General features: G+C 58.2%; 2 protein-coding genes across 2 annotated transcripts; both read right to left on the reverse strand.

The window, feature by feature from the left end:
* Nucleotides 1-217: 217 nt before the first annotated feature.
* Nucleotides 218-1,097, reverse strand: VOLCADRAFT_65242 (uncharacterized protein; the record flags this gene model as incomplete). Its single annotated transcript, XM_002954756.1, has 2 exons — nucleotides 218-644; nucleotides 892-1,097. The coding sequence occupies 2 exons, from the start codon at nucleotides 1,095-1,097 to the stop codon at nucleotides 218-220; spliced, it is 633 nt and encodes a 210-aa protein (XP_002954802.1).
* Nucleotides 1,098-13,861: 12,764 nt separating this feature from the next.
* On the reverse strand, nucleotides 13,862-15,242 carry VOLCADRAFT_46718 (uncharacterized protein; the record flags this gene model as incomplete). The annotated part of the gene is made up of 3 exons (XM_002954757.1): nucleotides 13,862-13,987; nucleotides 14,466-14,627; nucleotides 15,120-15,242. Coding segments are annotated over 3 exons (411 nt in total), but the record flags the coding sequence as incomplete, so codon positions are not given.

Below are 15,242 nucleotides of genomic sequence, written 5' to 3' on the forward strand. Positions count from 1 at the left end.
CATTCCAACCAAGCCTAACCCAACGTACCCAGAGCTTCTTACCTGTCTTAGGCCCTAAACCACCTATGTCCGTGTTGAAGCACTCTGCAGGTAGGATGAAAAAGTTAAACCCACATAGTCAGCACTGGTATAAAATGAGGATTTCGTGTAACTTGCCCCTATGCCTAGCTAAACGACAGCTGGACTCAAGGCCCAAACACCACGCTGCCCGCAGCCCTTACCTAAGGCGATTAATAAGAGGACACGCTGTCACGTCAGTCAGGCCCCTCTGCTGTACAAAACATTTCCACACAAAGACGACCGTTATATACGTACCAGGAGCCATATAAGCTACACTGCCTTGGTCTGGGGTCCGAGTGGACAGATACGCCTTATACTTGTAACGCGCAAGCCCGAAATCAGAAATCTTGGCTGTCCCGCTCTCATCAATCAGGATGTTGGCGGGCTTGAGGTCGCGGTGTACTATGGTGGGGTGCAGGTACGATAGCCCTGCCGCCACGTCACGTGCCAGCTGCAGCGCACGGCGCAGCGTCAGGTGCCGTTGGCCGTGATGGATGACCGAGTCCAGGCTTTGTTGCATAAGCTGCATGACAAGGAAAATGCACGGCGGCCGCAGGCATCCGCCGTACACACGGACGATGTTCCTGCAGGGGCGAGATCCGTGGGGTCCTGCGTGTTAGGAAGTCAACTCCGGCACAACTCATCGCACGCTTGCTATGTATCAGGAACCTAGGGATATAAACATAAGCGGTCAGCTGACAGTATGTTCCGCTGATCTGCAGCGGTAGATTATTTTAGATTGGATCCAGAGAAGTTATCGCTGCGGACGGCAAACTACACCGTAAATGCACTTGCTAGCAACGATCATTGTCACGGATCATGAACACATACTTATGCCGTAGGCGGCTGAGGATGGACAGCTCCGCGTGGAAGGACTCCATGTCGCGCTGCAGCGCCCGGCCATCAACGATGGAGCCATTGATCAGCTTGACTGCCACCATGTCCTGCCGGTACACGCCACGGTAGACAGCACCATAGGCACCTTGACCCAGTAGGCCGTCGCGAAAGATGTGGATCTCGTTGGGATCCAAATCCATATCTACGCTTCTGGCCGGAACCAGCAGCATCTGTTCCTGTGCCACCGATGGCTGCTGGACCGCCTGCTGCTGCTGGCCTTGCTGCACCACCTGCGGATGCATTTGCTGTGCTGCCTGCTGCTGCTGGTCCAAATCAGCTGTCTTCTGCCTAAGGGGCAACTGCAGCCGTGCTTGGGGCTGCTGTTGTTGCGACAGCTGCTGTCCCGACCGCATCGGCCGCGGGGATGGACCGGTCGATCTTTGCAAGTTGCTCCGCGACCTGGCCCATGGAGTGCGGGACCCACCGCTGCCGCTCCACGAGTCGACACCGTCACGCGGCGATAGCACCTGGTGCGGCTTCTCCGCGCTACTGCTCTCGGCGCTGTCCTTTACCGGAGTTCCATCAAGGCCCATCGCAACAGCAGCGGCTGCAGCCCATGCTGCCGCAGCCGCGGTATCGTCGTTGAAGGGTGACATAGGTCCAGAGCCAGACACGTCAGCGGCCGTACGAGCCTGCGACACCGCCAGCGCCGGCTCCGGCAGGACTTTCCCTATAGAATGCGTGTTCGGAGCCTCCGCTTTACGTGGCGTTCCCCGCACAATCGGTGAGGCAGTTGCAAAATCCCGACCCGGGCCGTTGAGCGTGCTGTTACTGCCCCCGTGCGTCGGTGAATCCTCCTGCGGCAGAGGCAGCGATGGGGGCTGCCACTTCGGTGTCACTTGCTTCTGCAACTGCTGCTGCCGCTGCGGTACCTGCGGGTGCGTTTCTGTAGGCGACGTACGCTTGAATTGGTCCCCATCAGCTCCCGCTACCGCAGAGACTGGGTGTTCCCCACCGAGTTGCTGCTGTTGCAGCGCCTGTTGTTGCTGTTCCTGCAGTTGCTGCAATTGTTGTTGCGGTTGAGGTTGCGCCTTCGAATTGGAGGGCTGCCCGTACGGCATATCCAACGTGGTGTTCACCAACAGACTGCCCATGCCCGAATACGTGGGCATGGTGGTGGCGCTTTTATCGGTCATACTGTGCATGGTCGAGGTTGCCCAGGAAGTGTTATGGTCAGGGCCGCTTTGATCGCTTGCGGTGACTGTAGCTACGGCAGAAGACAACGCCGTGCTCGCGTTCAGTGGCGAACCGGTTGCAGAGGTGTAGTGTGCCATGCCGGCAGCCACAGGTGAGACGGCAGGTGAGACGGCAGCCCCAACTTGGCTCGGGGAATTCCCAAGTGGCTCTGAGCCCGAAGGAGAGGGGGCCACAGCCTGCAGTGAGAGTTGTGCCTGACCTGACGCTTGCAGTCGCCGAAGGGCGAAGCTGGCAGCGCGGGACAGCATCGATGCCATTGGCTGATTGCGCCTGGCCAGTTGAAACCCAAGCGAGCCAGAGCCGGGCCTGGACCCGGGCATGCTGGAAGTGCTGGATGATCCAATCAGGGAAGGGCTTCCGTTACCAATGCCTCCGCTGGCTACAGCGGCAGCAGCAGGGATGGCGAAAGGCCCAGAAGCCCGTTGCAGCTGTGAAGCCGTACTTCGTGCGGGGTTCACGCCGGAGTCGTTGCGAGCCAGCGACGTTGACATCCCCATGCGTGTTGCCTGGCGTGCCGAGTAGCTTTGGGACCTAGCCATGAATGATGGCAGCCACTGCGTGGGCAACGACTCGTTGCCCTCATGAGAGCGTTCGATGCCGGCAGGTGGCAACGACTGCCCTGAGCAGGTGCCACTCGCTTGCGGGCTTACGGATCCCGACGATGGATTTGTGGTGCTTGTCGTGCCTGCTAGGCGCGCAATCACGGCCGTCGCGCTGGTGGCGGCGGGAGCAGCACCGCCAGCGCTCACTGAACCTCGCACGCTCCGAATGCTTGAGCTGTTGGGCAAAGGCTCCAGCGGGCCCAATGTTGAGGCTGTCGCGGTCGTTAGTACATTGTCCGAAGGCTGCCGGTGCTGCAAAGCGACTCCGGGGACGGCGGGCACCGGCAAAGATGCGGCCTTAAGGCTAGGATCTAGCCGCCGTGCCGCCTGGGGCTGCGGTGGCCCGCCGCTGCAATCGTCCAGCGCGCCTGACAATATGGTCTGAAGCTCAGTAGCATACCGGGGCCGGCGGTACGGTAGCGACGGTGTACTAATGGCCAGCGGCTGTGGAGGTGAGCGCGACTGTGGGCCCTGGGGGCGGTCGGGAGCACCGCCAGCCGGAGAGGCGTTGGAGGATGCGGCAGGGATTGACGGGTATGGCGAAGCAAGTTGGTGACTGGGGGCCAACGCCGCTGTCGGTGAGCTGGATCCGTACACTTCTGCAAACTTGGCCGCTGCGGCAAAGGGGCCCCCATCGTCCAAGACAGACGGAGACCGCGGGCTGGCATTGGATGGGGGTGGCGGCCCCGGCCTCGTGTACGAGACGGACGCGTTGACCGGCATCTTTGCGCCAGCAACGGCAACGGCATTCAACGGAACCGAAGCTGCAGGCGCGACGGATACCACCACATCCGTGGCGCTGCCGTGGGCCTCCAACCGCAGCGCTGCGGACCGCAGCAGCGCCTCGCAGCCGCCCCGACTCTGATCAAGGTTCATGCTGCGACTTGCTGGTGCCTTTTCATCAAAGCTTATTCGCTTTGGCATGCTGTGCTTAACGCATGGCGTTGATCGCTCCACTACTTCAGCTCGTGTATCATTGTCCTCTGGGCTATTGTGTGGCACTGACGGGAATGATGGTAGTAGCGGTGCAGATGCGCGCCGGCGCCGGCCACGATGTGGATGGGGCGGCAGGAGCAGGTGGGCTGAGGGTAGAACGGGAAGCATCTGGTCCTCTAAGCTTTTTAGCGATTTAGACTCCGGGCCGGGAAGCATGCAGGAGCGGGATCGGTTCAGTGTGTAATCCTGTGGCATCTGGCATGCTCCTGTGGACGCTGCAAACGCTGCTGCGGAAAAAGCGTGCGCGTAGGGCCCTCCATTGGTTGCCGCAGCTGCAGTCGCAGCCTCCGCAGCTGACTGGAAGCCCGGGATAGCGCCCACTAGCCTGCGCTGTGGCGGAGGGCTCGAATACGGGACCGGCTGTTTGCGGCTCTTCAAGGGCGTCTCCAGCAGTGCTGGATCCAACTCGTTTGAGCGCCGACCACTGACACGGCCAATGCCCCCGCGGCTCCGCCGCTTGCGGGCCGCCGTTGTTGCCACTGCCGCTGCCGCCGCTGCCGCAACTGCTGCCACTGCGACCGCCTGACCCGAGGCCGTAAACATGTATGAGTCAGACAAAGTACGGCTGAGTCGCTGTGGCAGCTCGGCCGCTGAGCTGCCCCCTGCCGAGGGCATTATGGGAAGCGCTGCTGCACCGGCACGAATGAGCCGGTAAACGCCCTCTAAGGATGATAGGTCTATCGGGGGAAGGGCCAGACCAACGGAAGGGTGGCCTTTGCGAGATGCAGGTTGAAGCTCCAGCCCGAGCTCGACAGAAGCCCCCCTGTGCACAAGCCTCGAAGGCGGCGGATACCCACACCACGAGCTGCGTCGTGTGCGCGCATGATGGCGTAATGGCGATTGCACTGGTAGCTGCAGGTCACGCGGCTGCGAGTGTGGGTACGGCGGAGGCAGGGCTGACGCGGGGGGCCATTGTGAAGCATTCGCCGCCGCGGCGCTTCGGATGACATCTCCGCGGCCGCCCGAGGAGGCAGTGTCCTGAACATGCGGTGAGTCCTCATCGTTAGACTCCACGTCGGGCTGTTGCCCGCTATCATGGCCGCTCAAACACCCGGCACCGTCGGCCGACGATGTGCCATTTAGAGACCTACGCGTGCTCGTCCTGGCCCGCTGCTGGCCGGCCCTGGTTCCATGGCTGCGGAGACAGGAGATTAACACAGGATCCAGATTGGTTCCTGCAGCAGTGAGCGCTCCCCTTGCTCCTTCGGTATCTGTATTAGCAGGCAGAGAAAGTGAGCTGGAGGCAAGGGCAGGGGTAAAGTTGTCCGCCATTGCGGCAGCTGGCAATGAACCGACGCTGCTTGTCATGCCCGCGCGTCGTGGATCCGTCGAGGCTGAGGAGATGTCCGTAATTACCGTCGGCGAGACATATGAGATGTTCACAGAAAGGTTGGGCCGCGTCATAACTGGATGCTTTGGCGTTGCCTGCCGTTGTGCGCCTTCAGAATCGATGCAGGACTGGTACTGGCGCTGCTGGTGCTGCTTGGTTGGCTGTTGCAACGGGAGCTGGCGGCAACAGTCCGGTTGGCCGCGTGCAAAGGTACTATTCGAATCTGTGTAGCTCGTACCCTTAGCCTCTGGCTGCTTCGGCGTCCAGCTCCTACGCCGTTGCTCTTCCTTCGCCAGCACAGCCGGAGACGAACCCCAACCCGCCTTGTCGTATGTGCCACTTGTGTGATTTTCGCCGTGCAGGGCCTCGGAGCATGACACGGTCGTGGCAAGTTGGTTTGACCCATCCTTGCCCTCCGGAGCATCCGCAAGAGCGATAGCGTTCTTTTCAAATGGCGATGGCATATGGAGCCCGTGTGGCGCATCGTGCGGGACAGAAGGACTGCTCCGTGACCTGCACGTCAGCCAAACAAGAAGCCCCTGAGGTTCCTGTGTCAAACCTTTAACATTTCACGTCTTGCCAGTTAGGAGTTTGTCCCAGGTGTTGCATGCCACGATGTGGGTCATCTTTGAGCAGATCCAGTCATGCTGGACTTTGTGGGGTTTCTCCTATGGTAAAATGAGTAGCGGTGCGTTTGCTTTAGCAGCACCAGCGTCGTTACGAGCCACCTGTGCCTTCGTGGACCTGGCCCCCAACAAGTGTCATACTTAGTCTGGCCGTCGCACCTGGCATGCGGCAGCAAGGACGCGGGAGAACTGCCCGACTCACTACCGCGCGTAGCACGACCGGTGAGAGCACCCGCCCCGCCCGGCTGTGGCGTTCTGGCCGCAAATGAAGCATTAACCTGAAAAAAGCAGCAGACGACGATAACGACAATGACGAAGGAAAATGCCATGATGTCAAGCTATATGCAGTGCAGGTCCTCCGCGGGGAGCCAAGCGAAGAATTCCGGTAGAAACACGGTAAAGATGTGTGGATGTAAGAGCCAACGTAAGGGTTTTAGGATGTCAACCGTTACCAAAATGTCAAGCGACTCCCGGCCTGTGCAGGAAAAACCTATCCCGTGCCGCAAAGCTGAAGCATGCCTCCCACTCTCAAATCCTAAGCCGAATCCATTCTATCCATCCTGACTGTAAGTTAAGCAAGGAGTTCGTCTTGCAGTTTACCCTGGCGGCCTATGGTAGCATCTGATCATAGCGACTACAGCCGCACCTGAGGCGCTGCTGCCGGGAAGAAGGACGTCAGAGGGAGTAGGTCACCCTGCCAGGTACCTCGTAGTAAATTACCCTGGGGCGAAAACCCGGACGCTGACCCGCGGTTTGGCTGGGGCGGTGATGAAGGCGAGACCGGGCACACCAGAGACGGCGGTTTGCGGCCGCCATTCTGAGCCAGACCGCCGGTTTTATCCGCACCACCGTTGCGCTCAGCAGTAGTAGCCTCCGCCGCCGTTTCATCCCCGCAGGGGCTGCTATTAGAGCCGCCGCCGCCATGGACACCCCCGAGCTGGGCAGCCGAATTGCTGGAACTACGTTTATTCCGCCAGTGATAGTTGTACAACTCCGAGAGGCGCAAAGAGCGTGGCATCACTCGCCGCCGTGCGGCCACTACGAAGATCATGGCGGCGGCAAACATGCAGAGCCCCACACCGGAGATGGCCACAGGGACCCCAATAACCAGGGCCTTGCTAATCCCGGACGCACTTCCAGAGGCGCCCAGTGACGGGGCAACAGGCGGCGGGGGCCCTGCAGCGGGCATTGGACAAAGGAAAGGACAGACGCTAATCCATTCATCCATTTGCTTCATTGATTGTCGCTTCATTCCGCTGTAGGCCATGGGGGTGTGCGGGTTGCTGCTGTCCAAGAAAATGTGAATTGTGAGGCAGTAGGATAGCAGATAGGGCACAAAAGGAGGGGAAGTTAAGCATAGGCCTGGACACAACAGACTCTGGGCGGGCCTGATTGATCTGTGGGAAGTATTATGACTTACCGAGGTAGGGTCCCGCACGGTCGGGGCGGCCGGTAATGCCCGGGGGCCACGGTGGCAGCACGGGAGCTGCTGGAGGCTGAGGAATAGATGGCGGCCAAGGAGGCGGCCGCGGTGGAGATGGCAAAAAGGGAGGACGAGGCGGTGTGCTTGGCGGATGCGGTGGGAGCGTGGGGGACGACGGTGGCAGCGGCGGGTGTGGCGGCCGGGGACTTGGTGGCCGCGGGGATGGCGGGAGGGGTAACAGCGGCTTCGATGGCATATCGGGCAGCGTCACCGTCATTGACGAGGGCTGCTGCCATTCAACCAACAAGCTTGCCTGCAGTTGATTCCATCCGCCATTAACGGTGCGAACTGCTAACGTCACCTGTGACCCAGCTGCCAGAGGAAGCCCTATGAAGTACAGACTCGTTCGGGGCGCCGCATCAAATCCATTCCTGTCAGACTCAATGGGCAACGTGTAAGAGGTCTCGATAATGCTGTCAATCTGCTGCGCTGCCGTCAGCGAAAGCGGAGAGGCCCATGGCGCTTGCAGGAGGCGCCGCCTCCAGCCAGGGTAGGAATCGGGAACATCTTCTGGCCACGGTGACCCGGGCGGCTCTGGTGACTCCGGACGTGTGGGTGGGGAACCTTGCCTCTCAAATGCCGGTGGTGAAGTCGGCGGCTGAGGCGCCCTTGGAGGCGCCGGTGGCGACGGAGGTGGTCCCGGCGGCGATGGCGGTGATGGAGGCGGAGACGGGGGCGATGGTAGCCGCGGCATCGATGGGGGCAGAGCCCGCGGCGGCCTCAGCATGGCCGGGGTAAGTGATGGCGGGACCTTGCGTGCCTCAATCAAGACGAACTGGCCCATGGGCCCGAAGCCTGACCCGTAGCTGCGACCAAGGGACGCGTTCGGCAGTGCAACGTACGCGCCTGTATATTCGATCACAATGCGTGCGCCTGTAAACGACCATCCGACCGGAAGCGTCAGGCTAATGAGCGTGGTGTTGCGGTCACCATCCTTCGGCGGCAATGTAATGGGAATGTTGCCCGTCGTGGACGACAGGTGACTGTACGGCAGCTGCGGCGGAGACAGAGTGCTTCTGGGCCATGGTGGAGGGGCGCCAGGGACTGGCGGTGTATCCGGCGGTGGCTTGACAGGCCCCGGCAGCTGTGGAAGCGCGTTCATGCGGTATGTCAACACTATTCTGTACCGCAGCGCGCTCCAACCACAGCGCGCCGTCTGGATCCGAAATCTGGCCACGCCGCCGGCCTCAAGCTCCACATTTGTTAGGTACCACGTGACGCGAGCCACACGGCTGCCATCGGGACCTCCCAGCCATAGCTTCACGTCGTTCCGGTTGTTGCGCGACCACTGCGCCAGCTCCATCGTGCCCACCTCTGTACCGTAACTTCCAATTGGCAAGTAGACTCCTAGAGCATGAAAAGGGGGGCAGGGAAGATCAGTCACCAAAGATGTTTGTGGACATCAATAGCATGTCAAAGGCTACCGTGTGTACAGTAGACGCTTGGTGGTTCCCAAAGCCCGAATGGTGCTTTCGCACGCATGGATGCGGAAGCTGTGCGCAATTCCTTTCCTCGGGTGTGGGCCATCTCAAAGCCTTAACGGGGCCCATCTACATCTCCAGGACAGCATGCACGGGTTTTGAAGCAGGCCGCAGGAAGTCAAGTACCTATCCCTACGAGGCCACCGCCGCACAACCCCACATGGCCATCGCATTTGCAAGGGCTACTGCCTATTGAGTTGCCCGCAAACAACGCGCAAGTGTGCGTTTTGGACTGTACCTTCGAAAGAAAGCTCGATGTAATTAACGGCCGAGTTCCAATCACTGGGAATCTTGAAGTCCGGCTGCAGCTGACGTAATGCGGAGCTGTCAATGACTGGCAGTTCCATGCTAGAATTTGCTCTGACCAAGCTCCGAAATCCACCTGCATGTGTACACGGCAAATCGGTTCAAATGTCTAAGTCCCCCGGCAGTGTATGAAGGTTTAACTCAGGCGACGCGTCCGTTGCTGTCCATCCGTTCGCCTGTGCGTCCGTGGCGCTTGCTGGGCCCAGTTGAGTAGGACCGGAGGGTCCACTGCGTATCCATTTTGGTAGCATGGCTTTCAGAACCGCCATATTACGGAAGGCATGACTCCCAACGTAGATACGCAGTGGGAATGCCAGAGTTTAGCCCATGCCCTCCGCACCCACCAACGTTGTCCATCGGCTGTGGAATTCTGATGTACAGCCCCACGCATTGCCCGTACAGTTCAGACACCGTCTGGGGTAAATAGGTGAGGTTCTTGTACGTCTGCGCGCAGTGGAATCGGAAGGGGCCAAAGGGCGGTGCAAGTACTCTAGCCCTAACCCAGACCGAAACATCGCAGGCCCCACGGCAGTCCACCAAGCCGTCCCAGGTCAGCTGCGAACCTGGAGCGCATGGCGGCTGACCCACGGTGTTTCATGCACCAATCTCTGCTCCTTCAGCGTTCGGCGCTTTATGTATGCGGGGTTCACCCCAAGATGTGATAACAGGAAGCCATGGCAGCTGGCACGGGCCTGCACTAGCGTGCTTGATTTGGGGACGACGATTCAGTTACATCTTGTTCAAGGGACCCTGAGGGTGGAAAGGATGTGCAATTCCTTCGTGCAACAATGCGTTTTCGCATATGGGTCCTGTTCAATCCGTCGGGACTTCTCACCGGCAGGCTGCCCAGCAGCACTCCGAAGGAAGTGACCGCTATGCAGTTCGGATAAGTGTCGCACTCCTCGCCGTACTTAGCGACGATGTCGGCAGTCGGCACTTCAAGTATTGGGGCGTTGATGCGGTTTCGGAGTACCAGCTCTCCGCCGGACACATCTGTGTTTTCATATAAGAAGTAGCCCGAAACCTGAAGTCCAAAGGCCAACAGCAAAGTGTGATGTGTGATGTGTGAAGTGCACTGGATGGGGCTGAAAGCGCCCGCGACGACGCCAACAACCCTAGTACCAACAACCATCGTCACTTTTGTTAGGTTGTCCATCGCAGCTGATGGCACCCAAAAGCGATGCTGCTCGTCGTGCCCTTGTAATCCTTCCTTCGTGCAAGTTATGGCTTTACCTTCACTCTCTGTGTTCTACGTTCCGAACAGCTCCAATGGCCCTTCACGACGGGTTCTGCGCACCTGGGGACACCCGTCGCGTGGTTTGTCTGCACGTATGTAGAACCCCGCACACATGCCTGTGGGGTCCTCCTTCAGGTCCCAGCTGCCAAGCGCGTACCATTGCCCCAGGGTACCGAACGTGCCAACTTCTGCCTTCAGCCACCCCAGCGTGCTGAAGCCCGTGCATGAATCTAATCCGCCACAGACAAATGCCAGGTATGATATCCAGCTGCTTGCGCTTGTGTTAGCTGGCCGCGTTACAAACCCCAAGTTGCGCTCAAGGCTGCCGTGCAGGCGCAGAAAGGTAAAGCCGGACGCTTGTGGGCAAGATACTGCACGCAAGGGCAATAGAGCACGTAAGTATTGGAACACAAAGCAAATTGAAGTCCATCTGAGGTTGGTACAAGCGCTGCTGTAACACAAGCTAGGTTACCAGAACTACACCCCGTAATTTGGAGGTTGCAAGACCAACCTGGCTGAGGGCGCCAGACCCTTCAGACAAAGACCCCAAGACAGATTTATAATAATCAATTTCAGAAATCATAATTATCAGGTATCGCGCGTATCGCGTGTTATGCAGCTCAACATCGGCATGTGATCGATTCTCAGGAAGTGTCGCATGTCACGTGAAGCCCAACATAAACACAAAATATATATTAATGATATGTCCTGTTAGATTAACATGATTCCTGGAGTAGCAAAGGCTGGTGCTGGGAACCGTGTGCGCGAGGTCGTTATACCTTGGTCCATAACACTCCCTGCGCGCTTTTCCTCAGGGCTAGGTCAGGTCGATGCATGTGCAATCCTCTCTGGACATGTGGTGAACCCGTCGCAGAGCAACAGCTATCGCGAGGCAATTTCGAGTCTGGAGACGAACCGTTGCTGCGGCCGACAGACGGCTGCACCCGTCTCTCCCAAGCATAGCTCACGCCAAGCTGAGACATCCATGGATCAAAGCGAAAACTATTCCGCTCTTAAAGCTGACTAGTTTCGGTGGTCGGTATGTGTCTCCCTTCAGGCAAACCCACCTGAGCCTTGGAACTGCGCCGCTGCACCAGTCACCAAATAAAAACCGATGGTAGCAGCATAAAGTTGTAGAATAACATGGCGTCCTTCGTGCATGACGCCGCTGCATTCAGCCCACCCTCATCGGGACGAGGGAAGAGGATGGGCCAGATAGGGGGTAAGGGTTGAGGGAGAGATAGTTACCTATCATCAAAGCGTTTGATTATGCTTCATTTGATTCAACGGAGGACGCTTCCTGTTGGGCCAGCGAAAGACCGAAGTTTTGTTTTGTCGGTACGTGTTTCGGAGCCAAGCGCGTTTGCCAGCTTGCCATGCCAACTGTCTTGTGCAGATTAGACAGAAAATTGTAGGTTGCCCGCTTCCCACTTCAATGGACATGAGCAAATTATTCTGAGATCCCGCACATCGTCCTGCCACTTGATAATGACCTTGTGACTCGCCAACACCAATATTAAGCCTTGCACGAGTATGTTGCGGTCACGCATTACACCTTCGTTGTTGATGTTGCATCGGCGCGCTCTGCAGTCGTTTGCGGAAACCACTTTACCAGGCTTGGCAAAAGTTGACGCATGGACTGCATCGCCCAGGTTTGTTTGTGAGATTTGCAGTTTTTCGCATAGTTGAGATGGCAACTTTTGGGATGATAGAAAAATGTCGGTTGGATAATGCAGCCAGTCGTTGACGGAACGTTGTCGGCCGTCGCATGGCACGTCCATCGGCATCATGGGATTAGAAGGTAACATCCCAGGAGGACAAGCGAGGAACTTGCTTTCACAAGCGCGGTGCTTCGCCCTCCTTGGACTAGAAGGTACGGAAGCCCTGCATCGCCGACCGCACGGGCCCCGTAAGGCTGCCTGTGAGTACCGTGGAGGTAGACATATTCTAGCGTCATACGGCGCTGGACTGCAAAGTGTTCTGGAGCGCACATTCCGTACCTGGTCGCAGCAGGAGCCCAGGGCTTACCTACCCTTCCCTCAACTCCATGCGCAGATGACGACGGGTTGTGATGTTTCTTCTTCCAATACCTCGCGCGGCTGCCCATCCCAGGCATGAACGCGGAAGCAGGTCATCAGGACCTCCAGGCCAGTGCAGACGAGTCGGCTGCTGTAGGCACTACAAACCCAGTGCAGCTTTCGTCGCAGCTACCGGAAGCTGGGCCAGCCCAAATGTAATAGTGGTCGTAAAAGCCTTACCCTAGTGCCGCAAGGTGGAAGTGTTACACATGTAACAGCTTACACCGCCGGATTCGAGATTATCATTTCCACGACCCTGCCTGCATTCAACGTCGCTCGCCCAACACCTAACACTCGGGCCCTCCCATTAAGCCTCGTGCTGAACACGCGCGGGCCACAGGGCTCAGTTGTATGCCGTACCGCCCGACATTGCGTTCCGTTACGTCGGTCACCAATTCAGGCAGGAACCAACAGACGACGCCTGCCAATTCCGTTCATAAACTCCTGAGCGGTGAGGTAGTTCCGCGGCGTGCTGTTCGGAGAGCCACTGGTGTTGCCAGCGCGTCGCCGGGCCACCTGCAGGTTCAGTCTGTATTGAGACTAGTTTGGCGATATGGGCAACTCCTCGCGGTTGCAGTTGCGATGGTGATTTGGTTTGGTCGTGGTGACGATGTGGGTAGGTTGTTTTGGTGATTAACTTGATGCGGATTTCCCGATTTCCCGAATCCTAGGGATGGCTGGCGACGTGCTAATACAGGGAGACTCATGCCGAATTGGGGCTCCATGTAACCCAAATGGCTGGTAGCGCATGACGGCGAAAGGCAGGTGGCGATGGCGAATAAGGTCGAATAAGGCACGGATGGTTCGTGGCGTGGCCTGGAAAATGCGCATAAGATAAGAAAAGATTGCTGGGTAAAGGCGTCCAAAGGTTCAGTTTTCCCGTCACCGAAGTCCGGTTGGTAACCATTATCAAAAGCCTGGCGCCATATCGCCTTGACCTGAAGCCCTGCTATATTTCCCCAGTCCACCTTCACCGGATCCGGAGTCCGTGTCGGATGTTCCTTTTTTTCCTAATGACGTGACCAAAACTACTATGGCGTGTCTGCAGCGCACCTAGAAGCACCAGACGTCACTGCTCCCGCACCTGAAAACTGCACCTCCAAATTCCGCACATCAGGCAACCCCCACCGTACCTCCAAGATGCGCAGCAGATTGCCATCGCCACACGGCACTAACAGCTCCCCAGCTGAGGTGAACAGCACCTGCGCTCTAGCAGCCGATGGCAGCTGTACGGAGGGCTCCGGGAAGGACATGGCGCCGCCAGAACCCATGGTAGCACTCGTGGCCTGGAGGGGATTCGTGGTGGTGATGTTGCCGGCGGCGTTAGGTCCTGGGACCTGTGGTGGCGGAGCTGCTGCTGCCGCTGCCACTACCTTAGTGCGAAGGACCTTGACCTCGATGGGTTCCAGTGATCCTGCCATGGAAGATAGGATATAGGGAGATGGAGTGAAGGAATGGCGCGCATGATATGGTGGTATGGGGATCCATCGGGGTTTGCCAAACCTTGGCTGTGCCAACATTTGCTCCTTTCTCTTTCAGACTTTCCTTTTTCCATGGCCCCCAGACGCACCTGTCGTTTTGTTTTCCACCAGCAGCGAGGCCCGACTGCCCGGCCAACCTGCCATGGCACGCACGTGGTTGTGGCACTGTGCCGCACTGCACCGAAAGTCCAACAAACCCTCGTGCTTGGCCACCTGCATGGTCTCAGCCGTCGCCCCAACAGCCGGGCAGGCAGGCAGGCGAGCACCAAACAGGGAAAGGCGCCTTAGTTACACATCGCCGCTACCTGCTCGCATTCACATGTGTCCATGAATTTGATTTTGCGTGCAGACCCTTTTGGCAATTGCGTGGACAAGTGAACATACGCTATGCTAGTTTTGAATTTGAACGCGTTGTAATGCGATGAACTATCTCCCCAACGAAGCCTGGCACGGCCTGGACGGCACGTAACTGCCTGCGTAACCACCGCTAGAGCCAGCATGCACAGCTCTTCACGGCACACAGGCAGATAAGTACATCGGTGAACAAAACGAATGGCGAAGGTTGCACATGTGTGGCATGTGCTTGAAGCCATGCTGTAGCTGGCAAGCTGCTAGGAAGGGCGGCTCTATCGTGCTTTAAATGTGGGGACATAAGCTCTGTCCTCATCACGTAATACTCCACTTGCCGCACCTTGGACGCGTACGATGCTGCCGCCTCGTCCTGCAGCACGGCGTCACGTGCCGTCACAGCACCTGACAGCAGCCCCGGTAGCTGGCGCAACAGCATCTGCGAGCCCAGCCTGAACATCTGCTCCGTAAGCTCCGGAGCCTGGATGTCGGGGTCGATCCGCATCTATGTACAACAATCATGGCGGGAAGCCCAAGACCGCACCGTCAGGCGACACGCACTTGCATTAGCCAACGTGGGTGTTTTGTCGAGCGTTTGACAACTGTTGTTTTCTGTGGGGCAGTACAGTACAGTAGAGTACAGTATAGTACGGCTCAATGCCTTGGTAGCCTTCCGGGCTTGGCAAGAACGGTTCAGGTTTCGCAGCTGTTCCGCCCTGCCCTGCATTTTTCCTTGCAAGCACACAACACACACACACACACACACACACACCGCCCACTCGCGACAGCACCCTACAGCTACATGTGAAGGCTCAGTCGTTTCGTGGCCAAGACTTCCGCTCCTCCTTCAGCGCCGGAGGATGTTATGCAGGCAGTTCTGCTGGTAGCAGGTCAGGCACCCCACACCAACATGGTTGTTCGGTTGAGAGTACCTGTAAGGAAAAAATTATTTCGCCCTTCCCCTCCTCTCTCTCCGTTGTTCTTGGAGGCCTCACACCTGTTGCTGCTCCAGCACCGGCCCGGCGTCGCACTTGAGAACCGTAAACACCAGGCTCACGCCGCTAACGCTACACCCCTCCTGGAGTGCCCGTGCCACCGGCGCTGCCCCGCGGAACCTGGG

The sequence above is a fragment of the Volvox carteri genome, assembly GCF_000143455.1.
Source record: "Volvox carteri f. nagariensis unplaced genomic scaffold VOLCAscaffold_45, whole genome shotgun sequence".
Classification (NCBI taxonomy): Eukaryota; Viridiplantae; Chlorophyta; class Chlorophyceae; order Chlamydomonadales; family Volvocaceae; genus Volvox; species Volvox carteri.